Here is an 18387-nt window from a genome sequence, read left to right as displayed (position 1 = left end):
ATGTAGAGTTTATAATGCTGCCTGGCACACGCAACTGTTATCTCTTTGTGAGAACTAATAACATTCAATATAACTCTCCTTTTCAAATATACTCTACCTTGCACAGAAGGAGAGATTAAAAGCAATGCTAAAAACAAAAAGTTATCAAAAAACTTCACTGGAGCTTATACATATTTTCCTATTCTCTGATCTAGGGGGTTCATGAAGAGTTCTTATGTGACAAACTTACACAGCTGTAAAGTTTATTTTCAAGGAAGATCCTCCTGGCGTTAGTTCTTAAAATATACGATTTAAATAAGAGCAACTGTCAAAAACTACATCCTGTTTTTAACATATTTCTAACAAAGTACATCCCCTCTGGTTTGTCTTCCTTAATTCTAGCTACACGTGGCTGCCCTCTGCAGCATTTTCAAGTCTTACAAGTTGACTGCCACAAACCTAACCTGGTTTCATCTCTACAGGTTCTCTGACTCAATGAGGGATGTGTGTGTTTGTACAAAACAAAACAGGGAACTTTCTTTCCTGACATTCATAGAGCCTCTTCGTGTCTCAGGTCTTTTTAGTTTTTCTTTTTTTAATTGGAAAAAATTACACGCGTATCGGGGAAAGATTAAAAGTAGGAAGGATAATCAGTGAAAACATTTGGGTTCCACTCCAAATCTCTATATAGATTTGTGTACCCGTCCATAAATAGTATATATTATTACACTTAATACACATCTCTTTTTAAACATTAAGTGCTTACACAGTCTGCTTATATTTAAGATTGTAACTTGAAGACTGTTCCCTTGCAGGTGGCATTAATCTATATAACTTAATTAAAACCAGTAAGTGCTTACAAAATAAGTTTTGTTGTTGTTTTTTTTTTAATGGTACGAAAGGCCTTTGTTTACAACGGTAAACGGAAAAGGGGAGGATACACAGCTCCTGCTCCTGGGGCGGCCCACAGCCTGGGTAACCACCCTCGAAAAGTCAAAATAGGTTTTAAATAACCTAACCTACTGTCCAATAGGTTCTGCCACAATCTAATCAGCTTTCTGTTGCCATTAAGACTTTTACTATTCTATTAATATGAAGCAGTGGTTCTCACACTTGAGCGGACATTGGTATCCCCTAGAAGGCTTACTGAAACAGGCTGCTCAGCCCATCTTCAACGTTTCTGATTCAAAGGTCTGCGGTGGGTACTGAAAGTATGTATTTATAGTGCATTATTTTTGCAATAAATTATAAATTACTGTAAAAAATAAATACCAGGCAATGCTGATGGTGCTGGGACCAAACTCTGAGAACCAACCTCTAGGATGAATACTGCATTAGACCCAGTTCTTTCCGCCACCCAGCACCCTGGGAACCTCAGGATCCGCCGGAATGCGCCCACACATAAAATAACCAAACGGATTCCCCATTCCGAGCCGGAACTAAGATAAAACGAACCTATATCCGGCGCCTGGCGCATCCCATTACGTCATTTCCTACCTATGAGACCTGCCCCGCCTCCCCCCACCGCCGCCTCCCTCTCCGTCTCCCCTCCGCCCCCACCCCGCCTCACCCCTCCGCCCCCACCCCGCCTCACCCCTCCGCCGCCTCCCCCCGCTCCCCGCGCGGTCCACTTCACGTCCCTGACGTGATTAAGGACCGGCGGCCTAGAGGGCGCTAGGAATCACGTGACTCGAGAGAGATCTCGCGAGGATTTTTAACCTCTCGCGAGACTTCACCCGCCTCTTCTATACCTCCTTCAGTCCCCGGCTTTAGTCCTCTCCAGTTCACTCCCGGTTGAGATCCGAGTTTCTAGCCCGGGTTAACTAGTTGTCGACGCGGACTTTTTTGTTGCTGTTGCTGTTGGTGCCACCGCTGGGCTCATTTGCCCCTTACCCCTTCCCGTCGCCACTCTCCCAACCCCACACAAGGTAACGCGATGAGGGAGACAGTGAGGCCTCGCTGGGCCTCGACCTCTCACGAGTTGAACCGGAGGCCAGAGGCTGAGGCCGCGATGGAGACGCCCGGGCGCCGGCCTCCTCTTCCACGCAGAGTTGAGCCCTGAGCGTCCCTGAACGGAGTTGGGCTAGCCGCGGAAACCCGACGGGTGGGGTTGGGTCGCGGGAGGCATCTTAAGGACGCCTTCGGCCCTTCTGTACGGAGCCTGTTTGCGGGTGGGGCTCCGGCTCCTGGGTCCTCGGCTCAGTTCTTGTTTTTGGTTTCCTTGGAAGCTGTTGGAATTTCGAGGTCTGAAATGGTCGAGCTAGTTGTGGCGAGCTTTGAGGTGTAGGGTGACTGAAGGGGAGCAGCCTGGCTTGCACAAACCCTTTTGAAGTCCTTCCAGGCTCCGGGCTGTGGTTGGCCGGGATTTGTAACACAGACGGGTCTCGGAAACCCTGTACGTTTGCTAATAATGCGAGGAAGAATTCTCTCCGGTCTTATTTTCAAAAGTAGAGCTGGATTTGGTGAAAGGCACGTACTTTAGATTGCGTAAACTGGAGAGTATCTGTGATGTTTCTTTTACTGCGGAAAAATGCATTGGCAGTATTTAAGTGACTGGGTGAAAGGTTTTTGCACTGTGAAGAAGTTTCTAAACACTCGTATTATAGCTCTTGTGGAGAAAGTTATTTGTGTAGTTAATCCAAAGCCATTTATATTTGGCTTTCGAAGTACTTTTTAGCCCTTAAAAATCGGAAGCCTCAACTCAACAGTTTAGTGCCTTCTATTTTATTTTTTCAATTCTGTCAACTGTTTAGTTCCTTCTGTTTTATTTTTTGGTGATGATATAACAGTCCTTTTCCTTGAGCCTAACAGTGTCTCTTCCCTGTTAATAGTTTAAAGAAAATTAGAAATTATTCTCCTTTTTTACCTTATCTTGTTTTCTGTTTCTATATGGAATATATCTAACATGTTTATAATCTTCAGAATACTTGAAGTTTGTGGTTTGGCGCACAGCTTTTCTCTGAACTGCAAATAAAGGTATTAGTAATAAATTATGCTGCAGTGAATTATAATAAGGAGTTGGGAACAAAATTGGTAAGGGTTAATTCAGGCCGACCAAAAAAAAAAAAATTTGTTTATGTTTTGGTTTTTTGGTTCTGTTTTAATGACTTTACTCTATTTTCACCAGATGTCAGAGGATCTAGCAAAGCAGCTGGCAAGCTACAAAGCTCAACTCCAGCAAGTTGAGGCTGCACTGTCTGGAAATGGAGAAAATGAAGATTTACTAAAATTAAAGAAAGATTTACAAGTAAGTATGGGGCGATACTTAATAATTTCATTGCTTGAAAGGAGTATTTCTGTGCTTATATGTGGCTTATTGCCTAGAATCTATGGGTACCCAAAATACCTTTGGAGGGAGTGTTTCTCCCCTTCACACCCCTTGTGTGTACACGCACAGAGGCATACATGGCTTCTAGGAGAAGGATTGCTTCCTTAGTTTGTGTACCTCAAAACAGTTGAAACATAGTTCTTTGTTGTGTCACCGTTATATGCTCTTACAATTTTTAAAAGTAAGAGTTAATTTTATAAGTCACTATCACTCTAGAGAAAGAGATAACATATAGCTTGATAGTGGATAACATTTCTGTTTTTCAAGACTTGGAAAACGAATTTTACTTCAAAGGATAACTAAAATTAAAGGAGGAAAATATAACCTAATCAGGTTGTATCAAATTTTTTTCAATGCCGCAAGATTTCTTTGAAAATGAAATAGAGCACCCATGCCAGAGATCCTGTGTGTGTGTAAGTGTAACAAAGCTAGCTCTAGTCCCTGTGTTGAAAACACATTATAAAAATCCCTAAAGAGATGTTTGTTTTCTGCATAAATGTTACATAATGTTTGAACTTAAGGCTAGGTCTTATATGTAATTGTTGACACTTGTTAGCAACTTGAAATTAAACCGAATCTATGTAAAAAGGCGATCTTAATTTAATGTGTTCTTTTTGTCCTGGAAGAGCAGTAAGTATGAAACCAGCTTTTTAAAACTTGCTCTGGGGTTTCAAGAAAAACATAAAGCCATAGAAGTAAATATCTGTTGTTTCTTACAACACTGGGTTGATTAATAAAAACACCATATATAATATTTGTAAATATCTATGGCTTTTCATCTAATTCTGAATCTGATTTTTTGGAGAGTTTTAAAAGATGTTTTGATTAGATGACTTATCTTCACTGATTCAAAACAACTCAGATCATCTTCATGCTACATATCATTTCTCTCCATTTAATATCATCCTCTTACCAATTAAAGCTATCAATATTTTAGGGATTATAGAACTGCAAACAAACAAAACTTATTTGAAATGGGGAAGAGACTCACAATTCTAAAAGAGCTTACCTGGGCATAATTTAAATGAGTTGAATATTTTCAGGTTCAATTTCTGGATTTAGGATAGACGTGCATGAGACATGCATGAAGTTGCAATAGTATGTTATTTTAAAAAAAAAAAAACAGACACACAGAAACCAAGGCCTCTCATCAGTATGTAGAAGTCAGGCCAGTGAATTTCAGGGAGCCAGTCAGTAAGAAAAAGGTGTTTTGGGAGCAGTTTCTCTCATCTCAGGCCAACTTTCTGCTTGCCTTAGAGAGCCTGACCTACCCCCATCTCTCTCTCTCTCTTATTAAAAAGCAACTTAAAAGCAGTGCTTTTTTCCTTTGAAGAAAATAAAACATTGTGCCAATGTTGTATACATTGCTTCTTGTATTTAATTGGCAGTAAGAGGGAAGGGTATATGTGGAACTGGTGAAGGGGGGAGTTGGGAGTGAAGACAGCATTATTATGAGTCTTGGTATTTTAGTATTTCTGAAATACATTTCAGAGTCTGGGCAGAATTGTGTTAGGCCATGATCTATAGTGGAAATACTGTAGGAAGGGAGACCATTGTTGTAGGCATTGTAGTAACCAGGTAAATGGCTTACTTAGGGTTCAGTTAATAATGACCTGGAGGTCGTTCTGTAAAATATTCTTTTTTAAATAACCATTTTGAAAAACATTGTCCAATAGAACTCTCTGTGGTAATGGAAATGTTCTATATCTGCTGTACAATATTATAGCTGCTAGGTACATGGGCTATCAAATACTTGGAATAAGACTAGGATAGCTGAAAAACTGAATTTTTAATTTTATTTAAGTAACCATATGCGGCTACCATATCAGATGGCACAGATTTAGAAGCGTATGTTCTAACACTTCAGTTAGCAATAACAGAGTGTTTTTCCCAACCAACCTTGACCTCAAATTTTTTCCTCTCGTGGAAAAAAAGCAGTGATTTTGGTTACTAGATATAGGTTTGTTTTTGAACTGAAAACTACTCAAAGATGGAACACATCATTTAATATTAGGTAAAATTCTGAAAAATATTTTGCTATCTGCTTCTGTCTAGTAATTGTTATCTCCATTGACTATAGCTACAGCTTCTATTTTGTCATAGGTTTTTGTTTTTTAAAAAATCCTTTTCCTTCCTTGCTTTCTGAGATATGCCTTGTGCCATTGGTATTTAACTCTACCTTTTATATTTGCTGAAAAGTCTTCTCAGACTGATGACTGAGTTTGTAGTCTCCTTTATTTTTTTGTGTTCCTTTTATGGAATATCCTTACTCTGGTTAAGAATTTGCACTTTCATTTATGCAGAATCCTTTTTCTGCATTTTTTCTAGTGACTTTCATTTTGCCAGTAAGGCTTCTATGTTTATCTCTTAACACACTGTCTTTCATATAAAGTTACTCAATAGGCAGCAAATCAATCTTCTGAAATCCTAATTTGTTTTCTTTTTTCACTTTAAAGAAGTGAGTTTAGTAAAATCCAGGCTAGCTAGTTGACTAGCTCCCCAGGCAGTCTGTGATAATCACAAAAATAGTCAATTTATTAGGCTGTTTTGCTGAATAAACTGGTTCTAAAGGAGGCAGGGGTCAAGTCACTTGTCTCATATATTACAGTGGCTCTCTGCATCCCCGAAACGCCTTCCTTCAGTAAGCAGAGTGCTTGAGTGCACCCCCTTTGACCTGCTGATATGTAGATCACAACATCTGATGCTTCCTGGAATTGCCGATTACTGTAACTGCTGCCCATCTGTCAATGAAGGAGCAGTTTCAGAACTCAGACTTGGGGGAGGAAAAGTAATTAATGGTATGTACCTTTAAGAACTCCCTCATACATGAAATCATATTTATAATACTTTGGTCCATATGCACATGTGAATAAAAAAAGACATTTAGAAGGGTCTTCATAATTGTTGGGAGGGGTATGTATAACATGGCAAAGTGAAATAAATAGGTAGAAATAAATGCTTTGGATTTTTTTAAAGTGTCTTTTCGGTGCAGGGCCCTGGAAATTATAACTGCACAGCTTTTCAGGACCCTTCTCTTTGGTTAAAATGTATTTTTTTTATGAAAACATAGTGGAAAGATGTTTTATTTTAAGAGAAGTAGAGTTCTAAATCTTGAGATCTAAAAACACAGACTTCATGTTTGTGCATTAGTAGTCCAGTGATCCCTAGTTAAATGGAATTACTTAATAATAGGAATTGTATAGGCTTTTGAGTCAGACTTACTGGATTAAATTCCTAGTGCTAAAAGTGGTTAATTAAAAACAAGACTGGATAATTTACTCTCCTTCTTTGTGTAGTACATCATCTATTTATTTGGACATCCCTTGCTTATTTGCAAAGGATTGTCTAATTAAAAGGTATTTGAATGGCTATTTGGCACCTAATAGAACTTCATTAAAGATACTAATCTACTGAATTTTTAACTTAAATCTGGATTTTCTAGTATTTTCATTTGTAAAATTTTTTTATTCATAAAACTGATCTTTCTCCAAGGGCTTTAATAATCATCCCCCCCCCCCCCCCCCCCCCCGCCTTAAGGCTTAAATATAAGTTTTTAAGAACTAGCTGGGAACATTTAAAATCTTTAGGAGAAAAGTAATGTTTCATTTGCTTGGCTATTATTAAACCTCAGTGGGAGCCAGGAGAAACTGAATACAGGGTGTAACTTTGCTAATTTTTCTCCCAAAACATACAGTGTGATGTTTAAGGTATTTTATATGCAACAGCAAAGGATGAGTCTTCATCAGAGTGAAAATATAGCAGATTGGTAGCAGAATCTATCAATTTGTTTTTATTAAGTTTTTTAACCAACTCTACCAAACACCTTTGAATGAATTCAGTAAGTGTAAGCAGAGAAGGCAGTGGCACCCCACTCCAGTATTGTTGCCTAGAAGATCCCATGGAGGAGGAGCCTGGTAGGCTGCAGTCCATGGCGTCGCTAAGAGTCGGACACGACTGAGCGACTTCACTTTGTCTTTTCACTTTCATTCATTGGAGAAGGAGATGGCAACCCACTCCAGTGTCCTTGCCTGGAGAATCCCAGGGACCGGGGAGCCTGGTGGGCTGCCGTCTATGGGGTCGCACAGTCAGACACGACTGAAGCGACTTAGCAGCAGCAGTAAGTGTAAGCCTAAGTTAGAAAATGTATTTGTCACACAGAAAGGCTTTGCCTACCTGTGTGTTTTATTTATTTTACTTTTTCCTTTTAGTTGAAGCTGTGCTAATGTGTTTAACATTATAGTATTGGGATATTTTAAATCTGACTTGGTAATTTGCTTACCCAGATGGGTTAAGTATTAGAATAAATGAATAGAAAAACTACTGTTTTTTTATATATGCCTATAGTATTTTAGTAGAAATACATATGAGCAGGAACATTTTTATTATTAATAATGCTCCTTCAAGTTTTTTGGGTTTTTTGTTTTTTTTTTTGCAAGGAGAGCATCCCTGTTGGCTAGGCAGTTAATACTACTGCCAAGCAATGCCCTGTAAAAAGTTCATGTGACAGTGATAATGAGATAAAAGGATCTTGAATCTAGTTCAGTGCCTGACTATTTCTCACCTTTAGAGAGATCTGTTTAGCTAAAATAGGTGGTTAAAAATAATGTACAGTGTAAATTCAAGTCCACTGTATTTCTGTTAGTATTAGAGGTTAATTAAATTGAAAGGCAACTGCCTAGGTTTAAGTCCCACCACCACTGTATAAAATGTTTTATCTTAGTTTCTACATGGGAATAATCACAGTATCTACATCATAGTATCGTTATGAACTGCAAATATGTGTAGAGTAGTTAATGAGTGCTACATGGTATGAGAGCTGTTATCAAAAACTGAAAGAACTTTCTTGTTGAAAGTAGGTGACAATGTGAATTATAAAGATAACGGTTTTTGTTTTTCCTTTTTAGGAGGTTATTGAACTAACCAAAGACCTTCTATCAACTCAGCCTTCTGAAACTCTGGCAAGTTCAGACAACTTTGCTTCTACTCAGCCCACTCATTCATGGAAAGTGGGAGACAAGTGTATGGCAATCTGGAGTGAAGATGGACAGTAAGTGTAGAAAAAAAACTGTAACTGTAACATGAACTAGTAAAGTACAATGGTAAGGTGATTTTTATTCAGCTTGAACTACTCTATTTTAGTCTTTATATGGCTGATAGACTTACACAACCAGTTTGATTCTTGGGTGGTTACCATTACTATAGTTTAGTTTTTAGCTTTAGAGTAAGTTTTAGGGCAGAAGAATGGCTTGGATGCTAGAGGAAATAGACATGAAATAGAGGAAAGTGAATGGATTTTATTTATTTTAATACAGTCAATAAGTTCTTTTTTCCTTGGATTGAAAATTGAGTAATGGTTCGCTCTCTTAGACCTCTATGAAGCACATATACTGAAATGATTCATATAAGAAGTATGTTTTCTCACAGAAATTGACTAAAACACATTTTAGTAGATGTGTCAGAGACTCCCGGGCAATATTTTGATTGGGACTTCCTTCCTTAAAAGGCAATGGCTAATTCTAGCTGCTCTTTTGTATTATCTTTGCCAAAGGTACATTTGATTGTATAAGTTTCATTTTAGACACATTGAATAGTTGAATCACTGCAGTATAAGTCTAATAGGCTGAGTACTGAACCTTTACTCACCTGCTTACAGCCATGATATCTTTGCAGGTGTTACGAAGCGGAGATTGAGGAGATAGACGAAGAAAACGGCACCGCTGCGATCACTTTCGCTGGCTATGGCAATGCTGAGGTGACTCCACTGTTGAACCTCAAGCCTGTAGAAGAAGGAAGGAAGGCAAAGGAGGACAGTGGCAACAAACCCATGTCAAAGTAAGTGACTTTGACTTTAGCATTTTAAATGTAATTTTCCCCATTTGGGTATTTGAGGTTGTCTGCAGAATCTGTGCAGGCTAGATTAGGGTATGAAAGTTATAATACTGTTTACAATTGTTTTGAAGGTTAGCAGTGTATGGTTAACGATGTTTTAGAGAACAAAGAAAAGGTAATAAGCTGCATTTTTGTCATGAGGGCAAATTTCTTAGAGGAAATGACATGTAAAAGGACGGATGTTGGCCAGTTAATGAACTCTAGAAGGTGTGATCTTGAGCAAGCTGCTTGCTTCCTGATTCCTCATCTGTAAAACAGGAATAGTAGTATCTCTGTTATGGGGTTGTAAGGATTCATTGATAAAGCTTGAGTAAAACATGTGGCACAGTTATTGACACATCGGCTTCCCTGGTGGCTCAGTGATAAAGACCTGTCTGCCAATGCAGGAGATGTGGGTTAGATCCCTGGGTCAGGAAGATCCCCTGGAGAAGGAAATGGCCACCCACTCCAGTATTCTTGCCTGGGAAATTCCATGGACAAAGGAGCCTGGCGGGCTGTAGTTCATGGGGTTGCAAAGAGTCAGACATGACTTAACAAGTAAGTTAAGTTAAACAAGAAGTAACATTTACATTTAAAACCAAAAAATGGGTGGCGGGGGACATAGAAGTAATAGAAAGAAATCCTTTGGTTAAAAACTTGGGGCTTGAGGCTGGGTGGCTTAACAAGAGAAAGGGTTAGAAACGTAGAGGCCAGATCATAAAGAGCTAGAAAGCCACTGATGCATTTCAAGTGGAGAGGATTTGATATGTTCATACTTCAACTTTTGCGTGATTAGTGAGTGGCAGCAGAGAGAAGGCAGCTACTGCTATCATTCAGGTATAAGATGATGGTGACCTGAACCCAGGGAGTAGCAGTAAGGATGTATGGTTTGAGAGTTATTTAGGAGATGGAATTAACAGTTTTCAGTTAACTTCTGTGTATTTGTCACAGTTTGCTGTCTTTTGGATTTGTCTAGGTGTTTTGAGAACTTAAATTGCTACATAAATATATTTGAATTTGGGAAAATAAGTCATCTATTAACAGTAACCTTTGATTTAAGCATCCCAATAAGAAAAATAGATTGTAGAACAACATATTTCTATTTTTAGTCTTTGACATTGTGTCAAAAACCATACTTCATGGAAGTGATTCTATGATACAGAAGTCTGAATCATACTACCTCATTTTGAAGACCTCTATAGTCATTCCTTTGGTGATAAGTCAGTGTTAACTTAGCAGGAATTACTGAGAGAACTTTAGGCTCTGATTGGAAAACGCTAGTTGTTGTTATAAGAATTGCTTGCTATGATTTCCCTTTGTGCTGCTGAGCTCTTCCAATCTAGATGAAATAGTTTTATCTGCATTGAATCTTTGCGTTTTCCAAATGCAGCATATCATACTTGCTAACTCCCCATTTAAAAATTGATAAAGGTTTAGTTAGCTTTTCATGTTGAAACTCATCTTTTTCTTGAAACAAAACTTGTAAAAGCTATATAAATGACAAATTAAAATTCAGTTGAAATATTGGATTTAAAAGGGTAATAGATCACTACAGTTGTGTTTAAAAGCTTCCACGGATACTGTATATTCCAAATAACATTTATTTATTACTAGTCCTGAGTGATTGACATTGATGTTAGTGCTTTTATTTGTGGAGGGAAAAGTGTGTAAGCTTATTAGATTTTGGGGTTTCTTTGGCGGGAGAGTGGTTGCACTGAAGTCATCTTTTAGTTGAAGTCATTTTGAGTTGACATTTACCTGTTCTGTCCACACAGAAAAGAAATGATTGCCCAGCAGCGTGAATATAAAAAGAAGAAAGCTTTGAAAAAAGCACAGAGAATAAAAGAACTTGAACAAGAAAGAGAGGACCAGAAGGTGAAATGGCAACAGTTCAACAACAGAGCCTATTCTAAAAACAAAAAAGGCCAGGTTAGTAAATCCTTTCATCACACATACTTTGTAAATTTGCAGAGCGTGGCTGTCATTAAAATAACTTTAAAATGAAAAAGGAGGTTCAATGAGATTTAAAAAAATAAACTGGATCTTGACTTCAGAATCCTCTTTAATCTTCTTTTTGACTTAATATAAAATATCCCCATTAGCCACTGTCTCTGCAGTGGAAGCACTGTGAATGAGGTTATGTTAGGAATTACAAAAGATCTAGGTTATTTTCTTTTATAAGCTAAAATTTGAAAAGCTATTTGTTTATAGAGTGAATTGAACCTTCCTTATGTTGGGTAACACTGGAGGATTTTTTGAGCAGTCAAGTGTTCTTGATGTACTTTTCCTATTTTATTTTTTTCCAAAACCAATCACGAACTCTTCTTGTTTTGTTTCTTCTAGGTAAAGAGGAGTATTTTTGCTTCACCTGAGAGCGTCACTGGCAAAGTTGGAGTGGGAACTTGTGGAATCGCTGATAAACCTATGACACAGTATCAGGATACCTCCAAATACAATGTTCGGCATTTGATGCCACAATAGTCAGAAAAACTGTTGGATTTCATCTCTGCAGGGCTTTACATTTACCTTTTTATCCTTATATTTTTCTAAAGGTAAATTATTTGTTAGATGAGTAAGGAAGATACCATTGTCGTCATTGTTTGACTTCAATAGAATGAAACTTGAAATTGCATTTAATAACTGCTACTCATTTAAACTTTTTTTTCATTACTACTACCAGTTTCCTCAAAGTTTATTGGATAAAGCAACTTTTCTAGATAAATGCTGCATAAATACAGCACTTAAATGAATTATTCATCTTCCTAGTATCAGGTACCCACTTAATGGATCGTAAATACTTTTTGTAAAGTTCTAACTGGGAATTTTCAGATGCTTTGAATGTGCCACATATTCTAGCAATTCCCTGGAACATCAAGGCAAAATACCAATGTGCTAAAAAGAATTTCTCTTCATTGTTTTTCTTATCTTCAGCTTAAATTTAGCTCTTGCCCAATTAACCTAAAACTAGGTTAATTGGTAAATGGCAAAGTTTTCTTTTTTGAGGTTTTTCTCAATAACTTGCTTCCTAAGCCTATTAGGCCATCTCTAAAATTGATCCAGCTCTTTATTCTTTTCAGTGAATTTTAGTTTTATGTAAGAAACCATGTTTAGGACCAGCTACCTTTTCTAATGTTCTTTTTGTTTTTGTTTTTTTTGTACGTTTGCTTTCCTCCCGTGTTGATTTTCACTTAACGGTAGTGGTGACATTTTTTGGATGTGTAATGTTTATATGAGAAAACAAAAAGCTGATGTATAGCCCTGTATACAATGTAGATACTATTTTTGTAAAAAAACAAGGCTAAATTAATGAACAAGAGTACTGAATGTTTCATCATTAAAAATTTACTGTATTTCTTGTGCATTAATCTGACCATAATTTCCCTGTATATTATGTTCATGTAGCTGAGTTTATAATTTTTGTTAACTAGATCAAGTTGTCAGCATTTGTTGGTAAGTGAACTTCACAATTACCCTGAGTTGAGTTTAAGCCAAATATATGCATAGAAAAGGGTCTTCCTATTAGTGGAAGAAGATGATTTTTAAGATGTGTGTTAATTTCAGTTTTTGTATGTTTAACTTTTATTAAATAAAGTGTTTTTAAAATCTCCAGGGTGTGTTAACCGATAGGTAAAGTCTTAGCTGCCAGCATTGATACAGTGATAAAGCATACATCATTTCCACAGAAAAGAATATTGAGTAAGTAATAAAGGTTTCGGTAAATCTTTATGTACTCCTTATATTGGACATAAGAAATTGGATCCTAAAGGACAAACTAGTTTTCTTTTTATTTTAAGGGCTGTGTTTAATAGAGATATTTGTAAGTTTTTGGTAGAAGGGGAAAATAAAATTTATTTCATGAATTTTAATTTTTTTGGTAAACCTGTGCCTCCTTTGGCCCTATGGGCCTTCCTTTTACAAACAGGCATATGGCATGAAATCAAGAGCTCTTGTGTCAAAGATGTAAATGTGACCCTTTGAGAAATCCTGTTTTCAGGATGATGATCGAATCTCTGGACTAAACTTAAAAATTAGGAATCCTGGGGAGACCTGTCTCATAGTGTGAAGCAGAAGTTGAGAAATGCTTAGTGAGAAGCATGATACCAGTAGTATTTTACAAATGCAGGTGGTTAACTTCTCAGCGTTCTAAAATCAAATATGATGCTTGGTCTTGTGAAGGTTGTACAAAATTTAATGTAGTTTCCCTGCTTGTCAAGAAAGGGGACTTACTTGAAGCTCTGAAACTGATGGACTGAACCATACTTAATGGCCCCCATGTGGCTATGGTTGCATTTGTCTTCTCAGAACTTTGCATTTGACTTTGTTATTGACTGTTTCAAGGAAAGGACAGTCCTAACACCTGCCAAAAAAACAATTTTAAATTTTAGTTGCGGCAATTTTCTGAGCCCACAGAAGATGGGCTATTATGAAGACTTAGGCATCAAACCAAAATGAAATATATCCGTTTAATGCAACAACTCATTTTTTTAAATGCTTGTTTTTTTCATAGTGATAGGTGTGCATATGTGTGTGGCTTCCCATTGCAGTGCAGTTTTAATGCTGTGTCTGCCTTTAAAATAGCAAGGGAAAACCATTAAGTGACAAAGGAAATTCAGTTTTTAAGTTGTGTGATGTCTGTAGGTTGTGATTATATAAGGTGAAAAATACCACTTACAAATTAAGTCAAGTATTTTTAAAGCTTTGATTTGAATTTTTGCTTCAACTTGGTATTAACTGAAATATAAAAGAAGGAAGAAAATCTATTAAAACCAATAAGGTTTTGTATTTGTTAAAATATTTAGAGTTCAATAAACATGCACTGGATTGTATTAAGTATTTGTATTATACTATGAAACCACCAAGTAGTATAAATTATAATTTACAAGTTCAGTAGTAAATGTAAACATTCTTTATATTTAGGATTTTTGAGTTGCAAGTTAGACTGAATTTTTACTGCAGTGGAGAGGAAGAGCATAGCAGGTAAAATAACAGGTAATACCATAGTTTAAACAAAACCAAAGTTACTGAATCACCTTATACTGTGATCTTTTTTTTTAAAGCATATCTGTATAAATGTACTCTTAAGAAACATCTCAAGAGGTTCAGAAACCAATATTGACTTTCTATGAATTTGTTTTGGCCTTGCCAGAGTAAGTACTTTAAAAAAAAAACACAGAGATGAAGGTGTTGGATTTCTGTGAGGGTCTTCACTTACCTTTCAGCTTACGTATATATTAAGTTGGTGCAAATGTAATTGCAGTTTCAGACCGTGAATTTTAAGTCATAACTAGGCTCAAACACATCTTTATTAATCAAAATAGGAACCATTACAATGAACACATTTTTGCCAATGAGAAATAAGTTAGCATAAAAATCTATGCCTTGGGATTCAGTGAATTCTTGGAAAGCATTTTCTGCCTCCTGCTGGTCGTGAAAGCATTTTCCCTGCAAAAAAAAAATTGTCAGGATTCTCAAAGTGGTATCTGGTTGGCGAGAGATCAGGTGATTAAGGAGGATGAGGCAAACCTTCATAGCCCAATTCATTCAACTTTTAAAGCAGTTGTGCGACTTGCAGTTAGGCCCTGTAGTGGAGAAGAGGTAGGCCCTTGCTGTTGACCAGTGCTAGCTGTGGGAGTTGCAGTTTTCGGTGCATCTCATCAATCTGCTGAGCACACTTCTCCATGTAAGTTTCGCCAGGATTCAGAAAGCTGTAGTGGCTCAGACCAGCAGCAGGCCACCAAACAGTGACCATGACCTTTTTTGGGTGCAAGTTTGGCTCTGGGAACTGCTTTGGAGGTTCTCAGTCCAACCACTGAGCTGGTTATCACATAAAGTCCACTTTTCATCATGTCACAGTCTTGAGAAATGGTTCATTGTTGCGTAGAGTAAGAGAAGACAATACTTCAAAACAATATTTTTGATTTTGTGGGCAGTGCACAAGGCACCCATTTACTGAGCTTTCTCACCTTTCCAATTTGCTTCAAATGCTGAATGACCATAGGATGGTCGACGTGGGGTTCCTTGGCAATTTCTCATGTACTTGTAAGAGGATCAGTTTCAACGATGGCTCTCTGTTGGTCGTTGTCAACTTCTGATGGCTGGCCACTGTGCTCCTCGTCTTCAAGGCTCCCTCCTTTGCTAAACTTCTTAAACCACCATGCACTGTACATTCATTAGGAGTTCCTGGGCCAAATGTGCTGTTGTGAGTTGTCTCTGCTGCTTTACAACCCATTTTAAACTCAAATAAGAAAATCACTCAAATTGCTTTTTGTCTTAATGTTATTTCCATAGTCTAAAATATAAACAGCAAGTAACAAGCCACTAGCAAAAAAACAAAAGCATGAAATGCACATTAAAATGATTAAGAATGTATTCCAATGTCAAACAAAAAAGGTCAACAAAGCAGAATCGCAATTATTTCTGCACCAACCTAAGTTTGTTTGTGTGTGCCTTGAGCAGGGAAAAGCAGATCTGAGAATAAGCTGAACTTATACTAAAAATACCAAATTTTGGATACTTAAGTCATCTTTCAGTTGCTAGGGGGAAAAAAAAAACTGGTAGTTTACTTCCATCAAGCACTTGACCAGTTCATTTTTACAGGACAAGTAGACTTGTTACTTGTTACAGTTATTAAAATTGTAATTTGTTTCCCCAGTTAAACAGCACAGCTAAAGAAGCCATGGTTATGCTCATTAGAAGAAAAGGGTTTTTTTGTTTTTTAATGTTTGAAGAGCTAATCTGTCAGCTTGAGGCCCCAAAATCATGATTATTATTTTGCTGGCTCATGACTTTCATTTTTTTGGTGGAACTGATGTGCATTTGTTTTTTCCCCCTTTTAAGCCCTGTAACTCACTTTAGCAAGATGCAGTGAATTTCTGACCACAGAAACAATTCAGGCTTGGAGGAAACACTTGACTCAGGAGCAAACACTTGACTTTGGAAAACTAGTGTTGAAGTCTGAGATCTGCAGCTAGGCTAGTCTTTAATAGATGGTAATTGTCCAGTTGTTCATTGCCCAGAAGTATGCGGGAAGGAGGGTTAAGTATCCATTTGGTTCTTTTGCCCAGAGTTTTTCCCTCCAAAAGCACCGTCAAGTTTAGTTGACCTTTCAGAGTGAGTGTGATGAAGCTGCTAACTTAGAAACAGTTGACTTCTTAAATTTGTATTATATACATTTTAGAGGTATTTTATGGCTTTTATGTTTTTACAATGCTATTCTGTGCCCTGGTATGAAAATCTAGAATATCCCAATTACTGTCCTACTGGTAAAGATTTTAAAAAGCATTCCTCCATAGCTAAGAGCTTGGGAAAATAGAAAAGTCCAAACTTATAGAAAAGTTGGCAGAACTTTAAAAGAGCTTCATTTTCATTTTAAGTCATTTCCCCTAATCATTGATTACTGTATGAAAAGGTAAAGGGCTTCCCAGGTGGCACTAGTGGTAAAGAATCCGCCTGCCAGTGCAGGAGACGAAAGACACTCTGGTTCAACCCCCTGGGTCAGATGGTCTGGAGAAGGACATGGCATCCTGCTCCAGCATTCTTGCCTGGAAAATTGCATGGGCAGAAGAGCCTGGAGGGCTACAGTCCATGAGGCTGCAAACAGTCGGACACAACTGGGTTACTGAGCACAAAGGTAAAACAAGGAAGAACTGAAGCTGCCAACCAGTACTCTGTTTTGAACTACACTTGTTATTTAAAAGAATCAGATGTATTCCATAGAAAACTAGTTTCCTGTTAGATCTAGTACATAGGCAAATAAGATGCTTTTTCATGGTGAGGCCAGCACTAAAATATTAACTGGGGCACTCAATTTATTATGCAGCAGTTACTATCAGTGTATAACATACTCAAACTCAGGTCCTTTTCTTTTTTTAGGAAGACCAGGTAGTCACTAAAACCAATGATACATGACTCTTATAAAGCCTTTATTTAAAAATTTCTATTGGATGTCAAAATTTACGTCTTACAATGTATAACCTGCCACAGAATTTTGTGAAAATGAACCATTTTATTAATAGTCTTTTTTGGGAAGACCCAAAGTCAGAATAACTAAAGTTAAAGATGAAGAGATTAGACGGTTGCATTCATCAGAGAAAGTACAGGAGTTTATACCTCTTAATCTAGGTGCTACAAGCCCCTAGATTGTGGGGGTGGGGTTGAATTACCTATGTCAGTTTTAATCCTCAACAGTCTTTCACAATAGAGGTAGTATTTTTAACAACTTTTTCAGGAGACAGTCTCCATGAAGAAATTCAGTAACTTGCCCAGCATCCTTAGCAAATGTTAAAACTGCTATTTAAATGTAGCCAAAACCCTTGTTCTATTATGCAGTTTTTGGAAGGGGCTATGGAATATTTTGCGATGGAAGGATAATAGAAGAAAAAGGACTAAGTGGAAGAAAACAAACCCTTGAAAAAACCTTTACCAAGAGGGTAAACAGTTGGTAAACCTTTACCTAGAGGGTAAACAGTTCTCAAGAGAAATGACCCAGGAAACCCTCGGTGTGGCCTTAGGTTTAGAAGCTTTGCCTCAGTAATTCTCATTGTCTTTTAAAATCCCTTCATAGTACTAAAAGCTGTTGTTGCTTCCCAGGGGGCACTACCTGGTAAAGAATCCACCTGAATATGTGGGAGACGCAAGAGAAACGGGTTCAATCCCTGGGTCAGGAAGATCCCCTGGAGGAGGAAATGGCAACTCACTCCAGTATTCTTGCCTGGGAAATCCCATGGACAGAGGAGCCTAGCAGGCAGCAGTCCTTTGGGTCTCAAAGAGTCAGCCATGACTGAGTAACTGAGGACACATCATATAGCACACAGATCTTTTATATAGGGGGCAGTGTTAACTCAGGTTAGCATTAAATGGGACCCTCCAGACTGGTTTTCAATTTGAATAATAGTACATAGCCAAAGGGATTCCCTAAAAAGTTATTTGGAGAACAGATAATGATAAATGGCTCTGTGTCCTGCCTGAAGAAATTAAGATTATTTGGTACATTAAACCATCTGCAGTTAGTTTACATGGAATTATCAGTCAAGAAGGCACCTGTTGTAAAACTATAGAATAGGAAATGGCAATGATTTCAAACTGCCATTAATTCCGACCATTGAAGTAGTATCAACATGGACACTGAGAGAGAGTTGCCTCTCAAGGCGTGGATGTTCACTTGTATTTTTTCCTTCGTAGAGAAGGGTGGTACAAAAAGCACTCGGGTGTTC

General features: G+C 37.6%; 1 protein-coding gene across 2 annotated transcripts; it reads left to right on the top strand.

Annotated features, from left to right (window-relative positions):
* The first annotated feature begins 1703 nt into the window (after positions 1-1703).
* Positions 1704-12782, top strand: SMNDC1 (survival motor neuron domain containing 1). Of its 2 annotated transcripts, none has more exons than XM_043924746.1 (6): positions 1704-1907; positions 3107-3226; positions 8212-8354; positions 8978-9139; positions 10951-11104; positions 11519-12782. In XM_043924746.1, exons 2-6 carry the CDS (start codon positions 3107-3109, stop codon positions 11654-11656), a joined length of 717 nt encoding a protein of 238 aa, XP_043780681.1. In that variant the 5' UTR covers positions 1704-1907; the 3' UTR covers positions 11657-12782. The 2 variants fall into 2 exon arrangements, with proteins under 2 accessions (XP_043780681.1, XP_043780682.1); XM_043924747.1 differs by lacking the exon at positions 1704-1907 and adding an exon at positions 5916-6105 and having other exon boundaries at positions 3101-3226.
* Positions 12783-18387: the final 5605 nt, after the last annotated feature.

This window comes from Cervus elaphus, chromosome 15 (assembly GCF_910594005.1).
Source record: "Cervus elaphus chromosome 15, mCerEla1.1, whole genome shotgun sequence".
Taxonomy (NCBI): domain Eukaryota; kingdom Metazoa; phylum Chordata; class Mammalia; order Artiodactyla; family Cervidae; genus Cervus; species Cervus elaphus.
The sequence above is the reverse complement of the archived record's forward strand: the minus strand, read 5'-3'. Positions and strand labels throughout refer to the sequence as shown.

Coding starts and splice junctions, on each gene's coding strand:
- SMNDC1 (XM_043924746.1), top strand. CDS start 3,107: ATGTCAGAGGATCTAGCAAAGCAGCTGGCAAGCTACAAAGCTCAACTC. Junction 3,227..8,211: donor AATTAAAGAAAGATTTACAA/GTAAGTATGGGG, acceptor TTTCCTTTTTAG/GAGGTTATTGAACTAACCAA. Junction 8,355..8,977: donor ATCTGGAGTGAAGATGGACA/GTAAGTGTAGAA, acceptor ATATCTTTGCAG/GTGTTACGAAGCGGAGATTG.